General features: G+C 41.9%; 1 protein-coding gene and 1 long non-coding RNA gene across 13 annotated transcripts in view; one reads left to right on the top strand and one right to left on the bottom strand.

Moving 5' to 3' along the window:
- The window catches only part of NBEA (neurobeachin), a 438607-nt gene that overhangs the window by 341979 nt on the left and 78719 nt on the right, over positions 1-17909 (bottom strand). For all 12 annotated transcript variants that reach the window (XM_077341872.1, XM_077341873.1, XM_077341876.1 and 9 more), the window contains 3 exons: positions 12570-12787; positions 9864-10017; positions 1011-1191 (listed from right to left, as the gene is read on the bottom strand). In XM_077341872.1, the coding sequence (XP_077197987.1) occupies positions 1011-1191; positions 9864-10017; positions 12570-12787 (553 nt within the window). The remainder of the gene's footprint in view (positions 1-1010; positions 1192-9863; positions 10018-12569; positions 12788-17909) is intronic.
- Positions 1-17909, top strand: part of LOC143839623 (uncharacterized) — a 116025-nt gene that overhangs the window by 59093 nt on the left and 39023 nt on the right. The window lies entirely within an intron of this gene.

Genomic DNA, 17909 nt, shown 5'->3' with positions numbered 1-17909 from the left:
TAGGTGGTCCTGAAGATATGTGGGGCCCATACCACAGATGGCCTTAAAGATTAATACCAACTTGATCTGAGCTGCAACCGGCAAGCAATGCCAGCCTCAGCACAGGCTGGATGTGGTCCCTCCAAGATTAGAATGGCAGTGACCGTGTCCAAGCTCGCAGTCATATTAATGATAACATGAAAAGTGATATATATATATATATATATATTTATATTTATATATTCAATATATATATTCAATATATATATTCAATATATATATTCAACTGTTGCTGGCTTCTATGGTTCGGGGATGTCAAATTTCTGGAGGAAATACCTATTCCAAACCCCTACCCCAAAAAGTGAAGACCTGCAGAAGTACTCTTAAAAATAAATAGACAGTTTATTTCACAAGCCTTTTTTTAGCATTATATTCATTTTAAACTTGAATATCAAATCTGAAAGTGTATCTAGAAATGCAATGGTACAACTTCTTCCATGGATATAGTTTCCAAAGTTGAGAACATAAAAATCACATAAAGTTTCCAAAGTTGAGAACATAAAAATCACATAAAGAGCAGTGACACTTGTATCTGACTTTTGAAAGGTTATCCCTCCTAAATTTTATTGGTTTCTGAAGTATTACTAGATTTGAATCTAGCAAGTTCATCCATTTTAGTGATCCCAGAGCAACTCAAAGTTACTAAAATTAGGTCAGCATCTAAATATACTTGGTGTAGAGAGAGCCAGCTTAGTGTGGTGGTTAGGAGTGCAGACTTCTAACCTGGCAAGTCCACCTGCAGCCAGCTGGGTGACCTTGGCCTCACCAGCACTGATAAAGCTGTTCCGAGCAATAATATCAGGGCTCTCTCAGCCTCACCTACTTCACAGGGTATCTGTTGTAGGGAGAGTAAAGGGAAGGCGATTGTAAGCCACGTTGAGACTCCTTCAGGTAGAGAAAAGCGGCATATAAGAACCAATTCTTCTTCTTGATCTGTAAATAATTTTTAATGCACTGAGGTGCAAACTTACCAAGCCTTAAGCACTGTCGCATTAAGCCTCCAGAAGACATGTTTTTTTCAGCTTCAATTTCACTAAAATTTAGTGAGCTGGCAAATACTAGAACATCAACCATGGCCATCAGACGGCTGAGGAAAGTCACTGCTGTCTCTGCTGACATACCCTGAGTTACTTCAATATTCTCCAATTCAGTCTTTCAAAGAAAAAAAAACATTACATTAGACTTCTGATCAATCACATGTGAATGAAATATTTTTGTACATTTCCTTACTTCAAATTGCCTGCGATGAAACTCAAAGCAACTACTACAAAATGAATTTAAATTTGGATGCTGTATTAAATGATGTGAAATTCCTTTACAATTAAGAAAATGAATGCTTCTTATATGAACCAATGAGTGGGATAATATGGATAAACTAGACACATGACTGGCAGGATTCCCTCTTTTGCCTGTATTTTAGTTACTCGTGTCAAAGACAGCCAAACTGGAAGATAAAGACACTGTACCTTTCTGGAGAGCTAGGAGCAGGATGCCCCACATTTGAGGTATGCTCATAAAACATCCTTTCCAATATATTGAAATCGTGCATAGAACAATAAAGCTTATTCCAACATCATCACGAGAAACAAAGAAATTACTGCCATCAGTCCACAACCTAGCACTTATACTGGGACAATTCTTTATCTGATAAGGTATGATAGTCCATGACAACTGATGCCATAAAAAGGTGTCACTAGCTCTATAATTCTTGTACAACTCATGCAATTACATTTCAAAAATGATCCTATAAAAACACATGTAGCCAGAAGCTGCAGCAGAATTATTGGGTGCTATAATTTTCCCTGCACAATTTTGCACGCAGAAAATTCTAAAATTCTGTGCGGAGGACCATGACTGGAAATTCATCCTAATACAGCACTATTACCAAAATGTACCAAGGGCACAGTGCCATAAAGCATCAACTGTTATGTTAATCACTGCAGCAAAAAAGTATTATTGTCACCATATACCTAATATGATGTATCTAGAATTATATAACAATAATGCAGATTCACATATGTAAAGAAACACACAGATCAGAAATGTAACTTTGTTCTTTTTTGAAAAATAAAAATCTATTAAAAAAAGAAATGTAACTTTAGCTGAAACCCTTAAATTTCCTAATAATTGTCACTTTGCATTAGACAGAAAAGCCTCCATCCTGATTTTAGTGAAGTAAAATAATATTCCAATATGTTCTTATGGAAGACGTTTCAGCTTTCTGTAGAATTTTTATTTTTGACCAGTTAAATTCACCAGACAAGTTTCATATGTTAGAATGGCACCACATTCTCATTCTCGAAAATGTCCAAGGAAAAATGAAGGTCTGCTGCTCTAATTTTTCCCTTCTGCTGCAGCAACTGGGCGAGGCTCTCTTTGTTCCTACTGATCCCAGCCACAGAGTATGCCCGAAATGCACTGATGTCAAATATAAGTAATCAGATATGAAGACATAACATCATCCGCACCCTTCAGTTTAAAAAATTGTAGCATGTGGAGAAGCACTCCTGTGATCAAACTAATCATGGCAATCAGGCCATGCAGTGATATCACTATAATGCAAGGCAAGGAACACAACAGATGAGCACTACTTTTGCAAGGTGCTTATTCAGCTCTGCGGTCTATACTATGAGTTTCCAAAGAAAATTAGTCTACTTGCCTTAGTGACAGGGGATATGTTAATTCTACCTTCCAAATATTTTGCATCCTTAAATGTTCTTCAAAGTCACTACCTCCCCTTTATTGATTTAGGTCTCCTTTCCCTTCATGTCTTTTTTGTCCTTTCTTGATGCAGGTCTCAATATCAAACCATGCCTTTCATAAACAGCAATGGGTCTTTCTACAGTGTAAATGCTAATGTTTTAAGTAAACTATAATTTAATCACCTGGGCTACTAGCTTCTGCCTGACATTTACCATTGGCGTTAAGATTGATACAGCATCAATGTTTTAATTCTGTACAAGTATTTTCTTGGAAGCAATAGCATTACCCTGCCAATTACCCTGCTCCAAATATCCCATCTCATGTAGGACTCTGTGTACAGAATAGCTTTTCCACATGTGCCAATGGCTGTAAGAGAACACTGAACACAGAAAACATGCAGAGAGATGTAAAATGGTGACACTATCCAGTCAGTCTGTCATCCTACGTCATGATATATCCAAATCAAAGTAACACAGGTACAGCTGCTTTTGAGAGTGGTACTTATAGATTAAGCCCAATATATTTATGTTAAAATGTGATGAACATTTTTGGGAAAGTTTTAGAAAGTATACAAAACTTTATTTGCTCTAGGCAAGGAAAAAAACTGAAGAACTGAACAATACTAAAAAATAAAAAAAACAGATTCTAAATGCAAAAACTGAAACTTGAAGCAGTAATACTAACCTTAGAGCCCTGGACATGCAATAGACAAAGCCGACAACAGATAACAAAAAGAAAAAGAAACGTTACAGTCAAATGAAAATACAATGCAAAATTGAAGCCAAATATCTTAAAATCAAGAACTCAGCTTGCAACTGGAATATTTCATTTGTTAAAAGTGATTAACTTGAAAACAGGCCATCTAAATTTCAGTCTTTTATTTACAGTCACCACCACTGTTTGACAAAGTATTCAATATATGTATCAATTAGAATTAGAATAAAGAGACTCAATGGATATAACATATAAAAATATACATTATTATTATTATTAGATTTATTTCCCGGGTAACAGTAGTCTTAATCCCATTAAAATATCCATTAAAGGTAAATTTACAGGGTCAAGCACCGGGTCATGTCTGACCCTTGGGGTGACGCCCTCTAGCGTTTTCATGGCAGACTCAATACGGGGTGGTTTGCCAGTACGTTCCCCAGTCATTACTGTTTACCCCCCAGCAAGCTGGGTACACATTTTACCGACCTCGGAAGGATGGTAGGCTGAGTCAACCTTGAGCCGGCTGCTGGGATTGAACTCCCAGCCTCATGGGCAGAGCTTTCAGACTGCATGTCTGCTGCCTTACCACTCTGCGCCACAAGAGGCTCTTATTAAAAAATACATATTAAAAGACTTTACAAATCCCAACATGACGGAAAATAGTCACATTTCCACCCCCCGCTACTAGAGCAGCAGGGAGAATGGAACGGAATGATTTAACTTCCAATCCCAGCGGAGGGAGGGTAGTTCTAATTCGCTGACCCCAACCTCAACCATAGACCTGGTGGAAGAGCTCCGTTTTACAGGCCCTGTGGAAAGCTGGCAAATCCCGCAGGGCCCGTAGCTCACCCGGGAGTTCATACCACCAGGTAGGGGCCAGGACCGAAAAGGCTCTGGCCCTGGTTGAGGCTAGGCACGCCAGAAACAACCAGTAAATTCTCACCCGCAGAGCACAAGGCCCTGCAGGGGGCATAGGATGACAGGCAGTCCCTCAAGTATGTGGGTCCCAACCCGCATAAGGCCTTAAAGGTTAAAACCAAAACCTTGAATCTAATCCAGGCAGCAATTGGCAGCCAATGCAGCTGCTTCAGCACAGGCTGGATGTGGGCCCTCCAAGATGTGCCGGTGAGGACCCTAGCAGCTGCATTTTGCCCTAACTGAAGTTTCCAGATCAGGGACAAGGGTAGGCCTGCGTAGAGCAAGGGGCTTTTCGCACGCCTTCAAAATCGCACAATGGTTGCCAATTGAAAACGCTACTGATTTGCCGTTATGCACAACGTCGTTGACAATCTGCCACACACGTGAAAACGATCTACAAAAAGCGCTTCCTTGTAGCGCTTTCAGGGAAATCCCCAAAAGTGGATTCACCCTCCGGAAAGCGATACACTCCTGCAACCAATCTGCAACACTAGCGAAAAAGACCTGTGCGTTAACATTGTTGCGGTTTCTACAAAGTCCCTCCCCCTGGCTCTCTCCTCTGATCTTCCGGCGAAGCAATCACCATTTTTTTTTTCTCCGAGCGAGCGGGGATAAACGCACCAGCGAGCCTCTTTCTGTTTAGAGGCTTCCCCGGCTTCAGTCCCTCCACAGAGTCACTAAGCACAAACAACAGAAAAGCCCGTTTGCTGATGTATTTTCCCTTTATTTTTTACACATTCATTCAGCCAAAAATCGGGCCCGTGAGGGGGGGGGGATTTTTTTTTTCACTCGGAGGGAGCGTGGCAACGATCAAACGACAGCTCAAACACACCAGGCAGCTGGATGGGTCTCTCCATTGCAACGAATCAACACAGATTCATTGCAATGGGTCTGTTTTTTTTTTTTTTTTAACTTTCTTAAAGGGAAAGGGGCTGTTTGGGAGCATGCTAACGGCTGCCCATTGGCTGCTTGACGGCCAGGGGCGGGACGAGCTTGGCAATAGCACTTCCTTTCTAGCGATTTTTGCCGAGACCGGAAGCCTGTGGGAAACGCTACAAAACGCAACTGGATTCCACTACAAAGGCAGGTATGCATAACGACGAATTCCACTATTTTAAATGGCGATTTTTCATTCAGCAACCAATTTGCTACAAAGATCCCGGTGCGGAAAGCCCCCAAGTTACAGAAATCTATTCTGGAGGTAACTGTCACATGGATAAGGTTTGTGCCAATCCCTACTAAGTACAATGTGGTCTTGAATGACAGTACCTCTCCAAGATTCTAAGTTGCAATCTTACCTTAAACTACCAATTGAGTACTTTTCTAAGTGAACAAGCAGGGGACTGAAGCCAGGACCTTTTGTGTCCTGAGCATATGCTCTAGCAATGATTCTCCCTTTTTTGCACAATGCCTTGGATTTGACCATGCAAAAGCAGAAATATAAACAGACTTACAACACAACCCTAAGGTACTTTTTTTTTTTGCAGAAAGCCCCACTGAGAAAATTTTAATACGATTCTGAGTAAACCAGTTTAGAACTGCATGCAGTTCCACTTGCACAAGAATCATGCTTTACACCTAGTGCCCAAGAATGAGTTGCACAAGCAGAAATACAATTGGGAGATACAATAAGTTTGACTTAGAACAAGCAGCTGCTAGAGACTTTTTATTCTACAATTGTTTATGCGGGATCCCTAATTCAAGTAGAATTTTGCTGGATCCAACCAAATAAACTGAACTGAAGCATATTTACATTATCTTCTTATCTCTGAAAAATATTTATAGACATTAGGATGCATCCTAAAGACATTCTGCTAACAGAAAGGGAGCAGTATGAAGGATTTCATTTCACACAATATTTCACTGACTGCATGGGTTCCCTCAGACCCCAAGGATGCTTTCTTGGAGGAACCATATCTAGCCGGTGCTGAGACAGCCGCACTGATTGCTGATCACATTCTGAATCAAGTTTAAGATTTGGTGCTGACCTTTAAAGCTATCCGCTGCCTGGGCCCCACATATCTGAGGGACTGCCTGACTCCTTGTGCCCTTCTGCAGGGCTTGTTGCTCTGCAGGTATAAATGTGTTGGTGGTCCCTGGCCCATGGGAGGCATGTCCGGCCTCGACCAGGGCCAACACCTTTTTTGACTGAGCTCCCAAAAGAGCCAAGGTCCCTGTCAAAGCTGTCACAGTTCTACAGGGCCTGCAAGATGGAGTTCCTCTCGGTTGAGACCAGGACATGGAAGATCTTTGGATTCTTCCTCAGAATGCCCCAGAACAGTGGTCCCCAACCTTTTTATCACAGGGACTGGTCAACGCTTGACAACTTTACTGAGGCCCGGGGAGGGTAGTCTTCTGCTAAGAGACATTGTTGCCCCCCCTGAGCCCCTGTTCCACTTGCTTTCCCGCTGGCGCCCCTAACTTCCCAGCACCCACTGGGGACGCTGCTAGCAGCAGCACCAAAAGTGAGTTGGCGGGAGAGTGGCATGGCAGCCCCCAAGGGAGCAGCCAGAGAGAAGGACGAAGAGGAGCCATGGCCCGGTACTGGCTGATCCACGGACCAGTCCCGGTTCTCAGACCGGGGGTTGGGGACCACGATTTTTTTGCTGCCGAAGGGTTTGTTTTCTGTTGTTTTATCTACTATTTCGGGGGGGGGGTAATTGTAAAGCACCATGAGTCAGCCTGGTCCAGGAGTGGCAATCAACACATTAAATTAATAAATAATGACTGCAGGCTGCAGAGGCAGGTGTGTAAATATCCACATCCTTCAACAAAGCATCTATAGCAGTGGTCCCCAACCTTTTTATCACCAGGGACCGGTCAACACTTGACAATTTTACTGAGGCCCCGGGGAGTAGTCTTTTTCTGAGGGACGTCACCGCCGCCTGACCCCTGCTCCGCTTGCTTTCCTGCCGGTGCCCCTGACTTCCCGCCGCCCACGGGGGGGCGCTGCCAGCAGCAGCTGTGCAGTGCCACGCCGAGGGGGAGCCTCAGCCATGGCAGCCACTGGAGAGTACCAAAGGTGAGCCAGCGGCAGAGTGGCAGGGCAGCTTTGGAGGCAGCAGCCGGGGAAGAAGACAAGAAGGAGCTGCGACCCGGTACCGACTAATCCACGGACCGGTCCCAGTCCCCGGACCAGGGATTGGGGACCACTGATCTATAGGTCTGAGTGGGATTCCAAAAATGCAGTAATATTTAGTCTAGTATATAAAGCTTGGCTGAACTAGAGAAGCAGAAGCTTACATAAAAAGAGGCTCCCTTAAAGCTCCCCCCCCCCCAATTTTTTGATTAAAAAAAGGAAAATTTGTGGAGCTCTGGAAAAAAATTCTATGAAATATTTTCATTCTTGGAAGAAGTGAATTATATTTTATATAATAATATAATAATAAAATATATAGAGTGTGGAAGGTTTTATGTAAGATAATCTAAATTTACAATACAACTTCAAAGGTCTAAGCACAGTTTAAATGTCATTACTTTTGTACACAATTAGTAGAATTATAAGATACAGACCATTAAACAAGTTTAAAGCCCTCTTCCAGACTATGGGGATTCCTACAACCAAAACTGAAGAAAAGACTTTAAGTAGGATACTAAGGTATGCTACAGTGTGTATGATGAAAATATACTATTGAAGACTTCAGTGTTTTCCATTTTGTCTACTACATATTAAAATATACTGCTACTCCTGTTTTGACTATAAAAAGATGGTTTCTGTTAAGATAATATACTTTTGTTCCTTTTTATAATGTTAAACTTGTTCCTATTTTCAAAAGAAAATTCAGTCATTCTTTCAGCTCTTACTAGGGTAGTGCTTCACAATAATTTTCAAAATCTATCACTAGGACAATACAATTGTGTTATATCTCATCTGAAAGATTTCCATACACCAAGATGTGCATTCTATTTTATAACTGCTTTTTAAGTATCAAAGAGGCAGACTATACATTATAGTGGCCACAGGTCCAAGTCATAGCTGCTGATGCCATTTTAGAGGGATATTTAGCTGTTTTAAAATTGTTGCAAGGGTCTCCATTATTTCAGAATTTGAAAAGGCACATGTTTAGCTCTTTGAAAGGTACATGGCTTGCATGGGGCTTCCAACCATGGCCATTTGTAATGTATAGTTTGGCCCCAAGATCTCCTGTACTGAGTTCATTATTGTCCTGGGCAAATCAAGTCATAAGGAAGGAAACTAGATATACATATCTAGATACTCAAGTCTCTGGACTAGATACAAATGAAGTTTAGAATTTCTGCTATTTCATCCTTCCTGTCGCTGATTCCACTGGTATCATTCCTCTAGCAGAATTTCATGGAAAACAGTGGTCTGTAGTGAGGGGCTCAAGGCAACTTAATAGTTAAGAAAATGGTTCTTCCCTCTAGTTAATCAGAAAAGACCCCAAGTTTCTCTGGTAATAACTTGGTCAGTATTACTTGTGCAGCAAGAATTGAGCAAAAGTTTTTAATTTGTAATAGGATTTTTATTGCTACTATTTATAGAAAAAGAATTGATGTTTACACTCCACTTTTCTCTAATAGGAGTCTCAGCTTATACTCTTACTCCCTTCCTCTCCCCACAACAGGCACCGTGTGAGGTAGGTGGGCCTGAGAAAGCCCTGATACCACTGCGCTGTGAAAAGACTTTGATGAGCCCAAGGTCACCCAGCTGGCTAAATGTGGATGAGCAGGGCAAACCTGGCTTGACATATTAGAAGCTGCTGCTCTTAACTATTACACCAAGCTGGCTGTGTAGCGGTTAAGAGTATTAAAACCACATCTTATTTAAGAAAGGAAGGGATTAGGTGAGAAATTTCTTTTATGATTCTATTTCAATCACTGAAATGTTTCCAGAAGTAATGTCATTGCACATGTGCCATTTATGCAGCATGATATGGCCCCTCATTACTAATTTAAACTTTTTAAAAGGACAGTCTGATTGTGGATGCCCTGCCTTAACTTAAAAAAGTAAATACAAAATTTAAATCTAATTATGAAGCCTAACATTCAGGAATACAATGGGTACTAGATTGTGTGTGTGTGGGGGGGGGGCGGTTTGAGGTGGAAGCAAGAAGGTGATTGGCTGGCTGCTGGACAGACGGGCAAGCCAGTTGGAGGAAAAGACACTCAAGGGCAGGACAGCTGCCCTGACTGGATGTTAAGTGGCACTTAAGCCATGAGACCAGCTCTTTCGATAGGCCCTTACCAGAAATATTAAGTGAAACAGATATCATAGGAAATGAGGCATTATAATTCTGTACTTAATAATGTAAAAATTAAAACAACTGCTGCCAGATAAATTAATAATAAATCACCATTAATGCAATTTGACCTGCACAAATTATTAACAGAAACGAAATAGTTAAATGCTTCAGGAAAAAGTGCCTTTTCCTTGTAAAGAACAAACAGGGATAGAAGTAAGGTATCTGACATCTTATTCTTAACATGCAATTTTTAACTTGCCCACTAGATGGAAATATTGTACTTACAGTTGGAGATGTTGCTGCTGATAACAAAGGTAGAATTCCTCCACAAGCAATTATAATATTGTCTACCATTTGGGAAATTAGGTGGATAGTATTATGTACAAAAATAATATTTTCATTGCTATTGACAAAGTCCATTACTGATTTTGTGGAATGGCTACAAAAAGAAATTTAGGGGGGAAATGTGTTAGAAAAGCAGAGAGAGAAAAAGCTATTCAAATTTATAAAGAGAAAGAAATAAAAAAATACTGTAAATTTAAGACAGCCAACCAAACTGATATGAGCCAAGCTACTAACCCACTGAAATGCCCCCCTCCTTTCTCCAATCCAGAAGAGAAGCTCCTTGTCATAGCTAAGCTGAAAAGTCTTTGCTGTACTTATCTGTTGTTCTCACTAGATCAAGAGCCATTAGTTATCTAGCAAGTGTGTTTGTGATGGTCTGGCTGGGAACCTATCACAAGCCTGAAATACAGAAGTGACAATACAGATGTTCTGCATGGAGATGATTATTAGTGGAGCAAGATCCAGGCATGTCAGAGGGATGCTGGGTTCTGCTCTCCTTCTGATGTCCTCCTAAGAGCGTTTACGCACTGGAGGTTTCATGCCGGGCTGCAGGCTGGAGTTTTAGTAATGGCAGGTTGCCCCACCTCTTCCTGCATCCACACTGGGGAGCATTTGGTCCGGAGAACCTCATCTGCCCCCTCATTTGTTCTCCTGCATGGGAGCTGGGGCAGTGAAGTTCCCAGTGCATAAACGGTTTAAGTAACAGTTGGAAGCAGAAGTGAATTCAGGAATGTCTAGCTGCTACTTGCTCTTCATCCTTTCTAACAAGGATAGGAATTCACCCTTCACATTACTGTATAAGAGCGGCCAGTGATTTATACTACCTAGGATTATAATGCACTAGTAATCAAGCCCGCTGTAATAAAAATACAGCGGGCGCTAGGCAAGGGAGCCCCTGGCAGTCGCGCACAGCACGGCTGGCGGGGGCTCCCTTGGCCGGCGGCCTGACAAGGTGAGAGGCGCGGAGCAACTGCGAGCCGTGCTCCGCATGGCTCGCAGTTGCTCCCTTGTCACCAGGGCGGGAATCGGCCTGGCCAATCGGCAGGCGCAAAGGTCTGTCCAGAGGAAGGGGCCAATCGGCACCCTTCCTCATCCCGGACAGAGCCCGCCCTAACCCCTCCCCCTAAGCCCTTACGGCTTTATTTAGTCCGCGGCACCCGGACTAAATATATGCTAATATGAAGAACACACAATTTTATGCTGACAGTTGCAAAAATTTCTGAAAACAGTCAAGAATGAAAACTGAATGAGCTATTTCTTTAGAACCTAGGTATTTAATTTGAGTGATTTAAAGTCACAATCCATGTCAATATAAAGTAATAGGTGAACAGGCTCTAATTTCATAGCAAATACAATTAAACCAATAGAATAAGCACATGGATTAAAGGATTATTTGACTTAATTGAAATGGAATGCTAGCTGATGGTTCCAATTGGCAAAAAGAATAACAGAATGTTAAATGTTAAGATGAATTCGTATGATCAACTGTACCAAAGCCATACAAATCATCTTTTTACTGCTCCCAGAGATTTACTAAAGCTGGAATGTTACTTTCCCAATGCTAGGAAAAACAATGCTACTTGAAATCAACAGAAAGCATTAACCAGGACGCTACTGTACTCCATAGCTTTCCCACCTCTAACATATTATTTTATGTGCTTTTCAAATGCTCTTTCCCACATATACAGCCTCTAACAAAATATCAATAGTTTTCATGGTTCCTTTGAAAACTAGATCATGTAGGATCCTTCATGATCACAAATAAGCTTTTCGAATGAAAAGATGGAGTAGATTCGATTTGGTATAGAAGTGATAAACCAAAAAGGTCCCTGGATCCACAGAAGCATTACAAACATGTGGTAAGATTTATCAAGACTTCAGTAAGTTCATGAGAAGTTGATTAACAGCTGCCATTCTTGGCATCCAATGGTCATGATCATATCCATCATCTGAGTAGCATTAGAAGGGGCATATAAATGAAATAAACCATTAAAAAAACCCTCTGTTATCTTTGGTATACTTTAAGGTTGGGCGCTTTGGCCACTGAAGCAGCCGTTCCAGCCCAAAGCGGCCAGCGCCACAGTGCAGGGGGGAGAGGCAAGCCTGCAGGCGGGCACGGACTGGCACGCCAGCACCGGAACCGCCCCTCACACACACACCCCACGCCGCAGCACTGGCCACTTCAGGTTGGAACGGCCGCTTCGGGGGCCAAAGCACCTAACTCTACTTGCCACAGGGATGTTCTTCAATCACCAGGAACATATCAATCATACTCTTCTGAGTAGTGGAAAGTGCCAGGGATAGTGCCTAACTGGGTTGGCTCCAAAGTTCATTCTGAGAACCCCAATAACCTGCAACTTGTTCCTAAGCCATGGTTCAGCATTAGTCGAATAACTAAGACTACTATAAAAGGATACAAACCAACATTTACAGAATAATCTGCATGGCTGCCTAACATAATTAATATGGGCTGGATCCTATAAATCTCTTCTGTAAACAGGGGAGTCTGTCTCTCGTCCAGCAGGACACACTTCTCTTGTCAGAAAAAAGATGCCTCCATTAGCAGAACAGATTCACAGGATTCAGTTCTAATTGGAATTTCTACAAGATAAATAAAAGTCAGTACAAGAATGTCTTGCTTCGTACCTTCTCCAAACATGCACATCAGTTTCTAACGCAAACAGCAGATCAGTTAGTAGCCTCTGATGCATCGGGGACCATTTAAACTCTGGGATACGGAACATTGTTGTTCGAGGACCTGGACTGAACTGTCGCCTTTGCTCTTCTGTCATTGGCATTCCTCGAAATCCCAAGTCAACACGCAAATCTCTGTCCTGTTGCGTAATAGCACGGCCTTGCACAGCCTAAATAAGTAGTGAATTATATTTACATATACATAAAATGTTCAATAAAACATCAGGCACACAACACAGGCTGAGAGAATCAGAAAAAAACATATACAGTTCTGACACATGCACCTTCCCATCCCCCCAGTTATTATTTTTTATATACATATTAGGGAACCCAAAGTGACATGAATGAACAAATCATGTTTTTAAAAAAGAAAAATTTGCCCATAGTTTGGTAAATCGTTCAGCTTTGTGTATTTAAATACAACTAAGAATATTGCAATCTCAGCAATTAAAATAATATTCTATAGGTACTAAATCTGAAATCCAGTGTCAACATGCCATTCTGCTATTAATATATTCCCTGTAACTTTCCTCATCTTTCAAAATGATGGACCATTATACCTTCTGGCAGGAGCTAAAGGAGAACATAAAGCCTGTGAGCTTGTTCACAATGTTATCTAAAGGCTAATAACTATGTGCTTTGGGAACCTGCATTTCAATGATCCAGCATTTAATGGTGAATATACTGATGCTGAATACAATAATTTAAATCATCTTCAGAACTTACCATCGTCTTATAACTCACCCCATCGTCTTATACTGACTATAAAATTTTGTCAGGAAATTGGGGCTTTGAACTGATAAGATAGCCTTTTAAAAAATCTGTTATTATTTAATTGAGTCTTAAGTTGAATACGTGAAATTGCCTTCTACTGAGTCAGATCACCGTTCTACCAAGGGCAATATTGTCTTCTCACTGGACCTGAAGGGTTTAAACTTATGTGTAGGACAATACCAGCTAGATATCAGGGACGGGGGGAATTCAGCCAGAGTAGTTCAGTTGTGGAATCAGGGGCCTAAGGAGGTAGTGAGCTTCCCCCTCACTGGCAGTCTTTAAGCAGTGGCTGGACAAATACTTATCATGGATGCTTTAGGCTGATTCTATATTAAGCAGGGGGTTGGACTAGATGGCCTATAACTCGATTATTCTTTTCTATGATTCTATGACTTGCAGGAGGGGCTCATTTCTCCTTTCTATTTCCTTTCCCCCTCCTCTTGGCAAACTTACCTTTCCCTGCTTCTGTCTCTCTTTTCTATCCTGCTTTCCTCCATGTCTTTCCTCCAAGACATCTGTTGCTTAAAGCTGTAAAATCCCTTATATTATTTGGGCAGTTAAGCACTCATGCATTTTTTTTTAATTTCAGATTTTCTGCAAACCTGGGATTCTTCTCAGGTTTGTACAAAGACCTGTCTCATCTGCCCCTGGCCCCACTCTCCAGATTTAAATAGCCACAGATGGGGCCATGTTGAGAATTATATATATGATAATGATGTATGATGATGATAGTTTTGAACTATACTGTGTAACAGTATTACTGTACAACCCTTAATTTTTAAGATCATTCTTGCCCTTCGAAACATCCTTCACTATAGATTTATTTGCTTTCAAGATAATTTATTTTTTTTCATCTATGAAGAAAGAATAACAGCTAGATGAAAGTTTAAACACGAATTAATTAGCAGAGAAACTTAGAAGGAATTAATAAATACTGCAAAGGCAGAGAAATGGGATACAGTGTTCCCTGCCAGTGGTCTAAACTTAAAAAGAAAAATATATGTACTTGAATATTTCAAGCAGAAGAAGATACAATTTTAATTAGTTCAAGTCCAGCAGAGTAAGGTTTTACAGATGGACTGACGGCATTGAGCAAGGCCTTGCTTTTATAATGCAAGGACACTTATATTTTATAGTAATAGTAATTCAATATTTTGATGTAAAAAGCAGACCTAAATAATTTAATGAAATTATACTCTTAGTGCAATTGAGTTCATTGTGAATCACTACATGTTCTATTGAACACTAAGATTACTAAAATTGTCAGCAGTCTTGCTACTATGAGGAAGACTTGGAAGGGCTACCACAAAAATTCCTGATAACTACCCTTCCTGTAAGTAGAAGTAGTTCCTATATCAAACAGGAAGGGCATATTTTCAACAAGATCTAAAGCAAGAACAAAGATAAACAGTAATTCCACACACACCCCTCCATACATTCACACACACACTGGAGAAGGCACAAGGTTTAATACTTGTCAGTACTCAAAGGTATAACAAGAAAAAGGTTACTATTTCATCTCCATGCTGAAACAATTGCCAGGAAGCTAGGGGTAAAAGCTTAGCATATGTCCACATACGCAAGATGAACTCAGATATTCTAACTTAAGACCTTTTCTGATAATATTTCCCATTGGCTTGGCTTGTTAATCTGCTGCAACATAAGTAAGCAACAGCCTTCTAGCACCTTTAACACTAACAAAATTTTATTCCAGCATCAACTTTCATGAACCAGAAGCCAATTCTTCATATATAGTTAATGGATTCTTACTACGCTGTCATGCTTAAACTGAGTAAATGAATATTTGATAATGTTGGAAAGTGCCAAGTCGCAGCCAACTTGTAGCAGCCCCATAGGGCTTTCAAGGCAAGAAACATTCAGAATTGGTTTGCTATGGCATGCCTTTGCATAGCAACTCTGGACTTACCTGATGGTCTTCAATCCAAGTACTAACCGGGCCCAACCCTGCTTAGATTTTGAGATCTCATGAGACGGAGTTAGCCTGGGCCATCTAATTCTGTTAGGCCTTGGAGTAGGAGCATGTCTCATGGCTTAAGTACCATTCAACGCTTAACACCCACTCAGGCTGTCCCGCCCCTGAGTACCTCCTCCTCCAACTGGCTTGCCTGTCTGTCCAGCGGCCTGCCAATCATCTTCCATTCCCCCACCCCTGACTACCCCCCTCCTCCTTCCACTTCCCTCTGAGGCTTGGAAGCTGCAGACCCCTGCTGTGTGAGAGCTGCCCCTGCCGGTGGGTTCCCTTCCCAGGGACCTCCAACCTCTCCAGGTTCTGGGGAGAGGGAAAGGCCATCAGCAGAGTTCTTTCACCACCACCACCCGCAATCTAGCACCCGTTATATTCCTGAATGCAACAAGCTTGGCCCCTAGTAATAATAATAAAAGAACTCAATAGTCTTAGACTCATCTTCTTTTATGATACATGCCACCTATGTCAAAGGGTGACCTTCTGTTCTCTTCAAATGACAAGCAGGTCAGTCCTTAACTGCATGGACACAAATCTGACATTAAAATCTACAATATGCAGCAACAAGGGCTTGCCCTTGTCCCTGACCTAGAAACTGCAACTGGACCAAAATGTAACTCCTGGGTTCTCACCAGAACACCATGGAGAGCCCATATTACATCTGTCCTTAAGCAGCTGCAATGGTTTCTGGTTGAATTCCCAATCAGGTTCAATGTTTTGGTTTCAGCCTTTAAGGCTATGTACCTGAGGGATCACCTGATTATACCCCACAAAGGACTTTGCACTTTTCCAATTTGAACCAGTTGGCAATCCCTGAACCTTAAGTCATATCTGGCCTCAAATAGGGCCAGGGCCTCTTCAGTCCTGGTCTCTACCTGGTAGAATGAGCTCCCAGAAGAGCTGTGGGCTCTTCAGCAGCTGGTTCAGTTTCAAAAGGCCTGAAAGACAGAGCTCTTCCATAAGTCATTTAGTTGGAGCCAATGAACAGTAATATCACCACATTGGCCCCCTCCTGCAAGAACTCCGCAGCAGTTCTACCCTGGGATAAAGGAGCCATCTGTAGGCAATGCCTCAAACATACTGGCATAGTTGCAGAACTTGAGTGATAGTGTTTAATTAGCAACTGTTTTAATATATGTATTTATTATATAACTAGATTCAAAGCCCATTCGTGAGAATGGACTTTGAAAGCCCCCCCCTGCCATGGCCACTCAGCAGGCACATAGAGGCGGCATTGCCCCCAGGTGTGGCATTTCTGGGCCCGGTGGGAAGACCTGCTTCCCTCCCCCCTCACCTCTGGTGGCAACGCAGCCTTCGCCTCAGGCCTAGAAGCACACCCGGGGCCTCGAAGAGGGGGGTAGGCCCGAGGGGAAGGCCTCCTTCTTTACTCATGGTGCCCTGCCGCTTCCACGTTGCTTTCTGGCCTGTCCTGGTGAGGGCCAAGAAGCCTTTCTGGCCTGTCCTGGTGAGGGCCTAGATTGTGCCCTCACCCGATTGGCTAGAACTGCTGTCTGTCCTGGTGAGACTCCAATCGGAAGGCGCAAAGCCCCTTACCTGCCCACTCTCCACCTACTTAGCCCTTAACGAATTATGAAGAAGGGAAAGATGTTGTTAACTGGCCGAGCCAGCTTCCCAGAAGGGGCTGTCGTATAAATCAAATGCATAAATAAACATCTGAATTACCCAGAATGCTGTCACTGACCTCAAAACACCATCCTCCAACAAAAGAACTGGGAGAAATCTTCATGAAATCATTATTCAGCAACTTTATTAAGAGATTTCACACTTATCTCCCCCCCCCCCCACTACCACTGGGCTGAACCAAGGCATGGAATTTTTATCTCACTACAAGTGATTCTTTAGTCATTACAGGTTAACTAATTTAGCACAACTAGTGAATGGTGTCTATATTTTTCTTTATTAGAATTAAACTTAAAAAAATTGGGAACACACAGTGATAGTCAGGGGCATCTTATTTCTCCTTGTATCTCCCTCCCCACACTACTTCCTCTTTCCCTCACCCAATTAACTCATTTTAAACAGTATTGGTGACCTTCCCTTCCAGGCCTATTCGATCCTGTTGTCCTTGCTTATTCTGTTCCTCATGCATGACCTTGCAACCCACCTACAAGACAGTAATGACCCAAAGGCTCAGAGCCACTACATTCCCCCAGTCCTGTCAGTTCCCTGCCATCAAGTATGAAGATCTGTTTTTAACATTAACAAATTTTGCAGAACCCACCACATGAGAGCTGTTCTGTTATTAATATCCATTGAGTGAGAAAATACAGATTGATAAAAAGATCAAAATTACAATGCTTAGTAGGATTTATGAACCTCTTTCCAATAGCTTTGCAGCCACACAGGAGTCCCTGGCCCTCCAGCTGTAACCACTGCTGTAAGACTACTGTAGGATGGAGGGGGAGCTCAAGAGACAGCTGTTTGCCTAAGGCATTCAAGTGAGTGTTTATGGCACATACAAGTTTTGAACCAGAGATCCCTAATACAAAAATCAGTTTCTTAGCAACTACTAT

The sequence above is a fragment of the Paroedura picta genome, chromosome 6 (genome assembly GCF_049243985.1).
Source record: "Paroedura picta isolate Pp20150507F chromosome 6, Ppicta_v3.0, whole genome shotgun sequence".
Taxonomy (NCBI): domain Eukaryota; kingdom Metazoa; phylum Chordata; class Lepidosauria; order Squamata; family Gekkonidae; genus Paroedura; species Paroedura picta.
The sequence above is the reverse complement of the archived record's forward strand: the minus strand, read 5'-3'. Positions and strand labels throughout refer to the sequence as shown.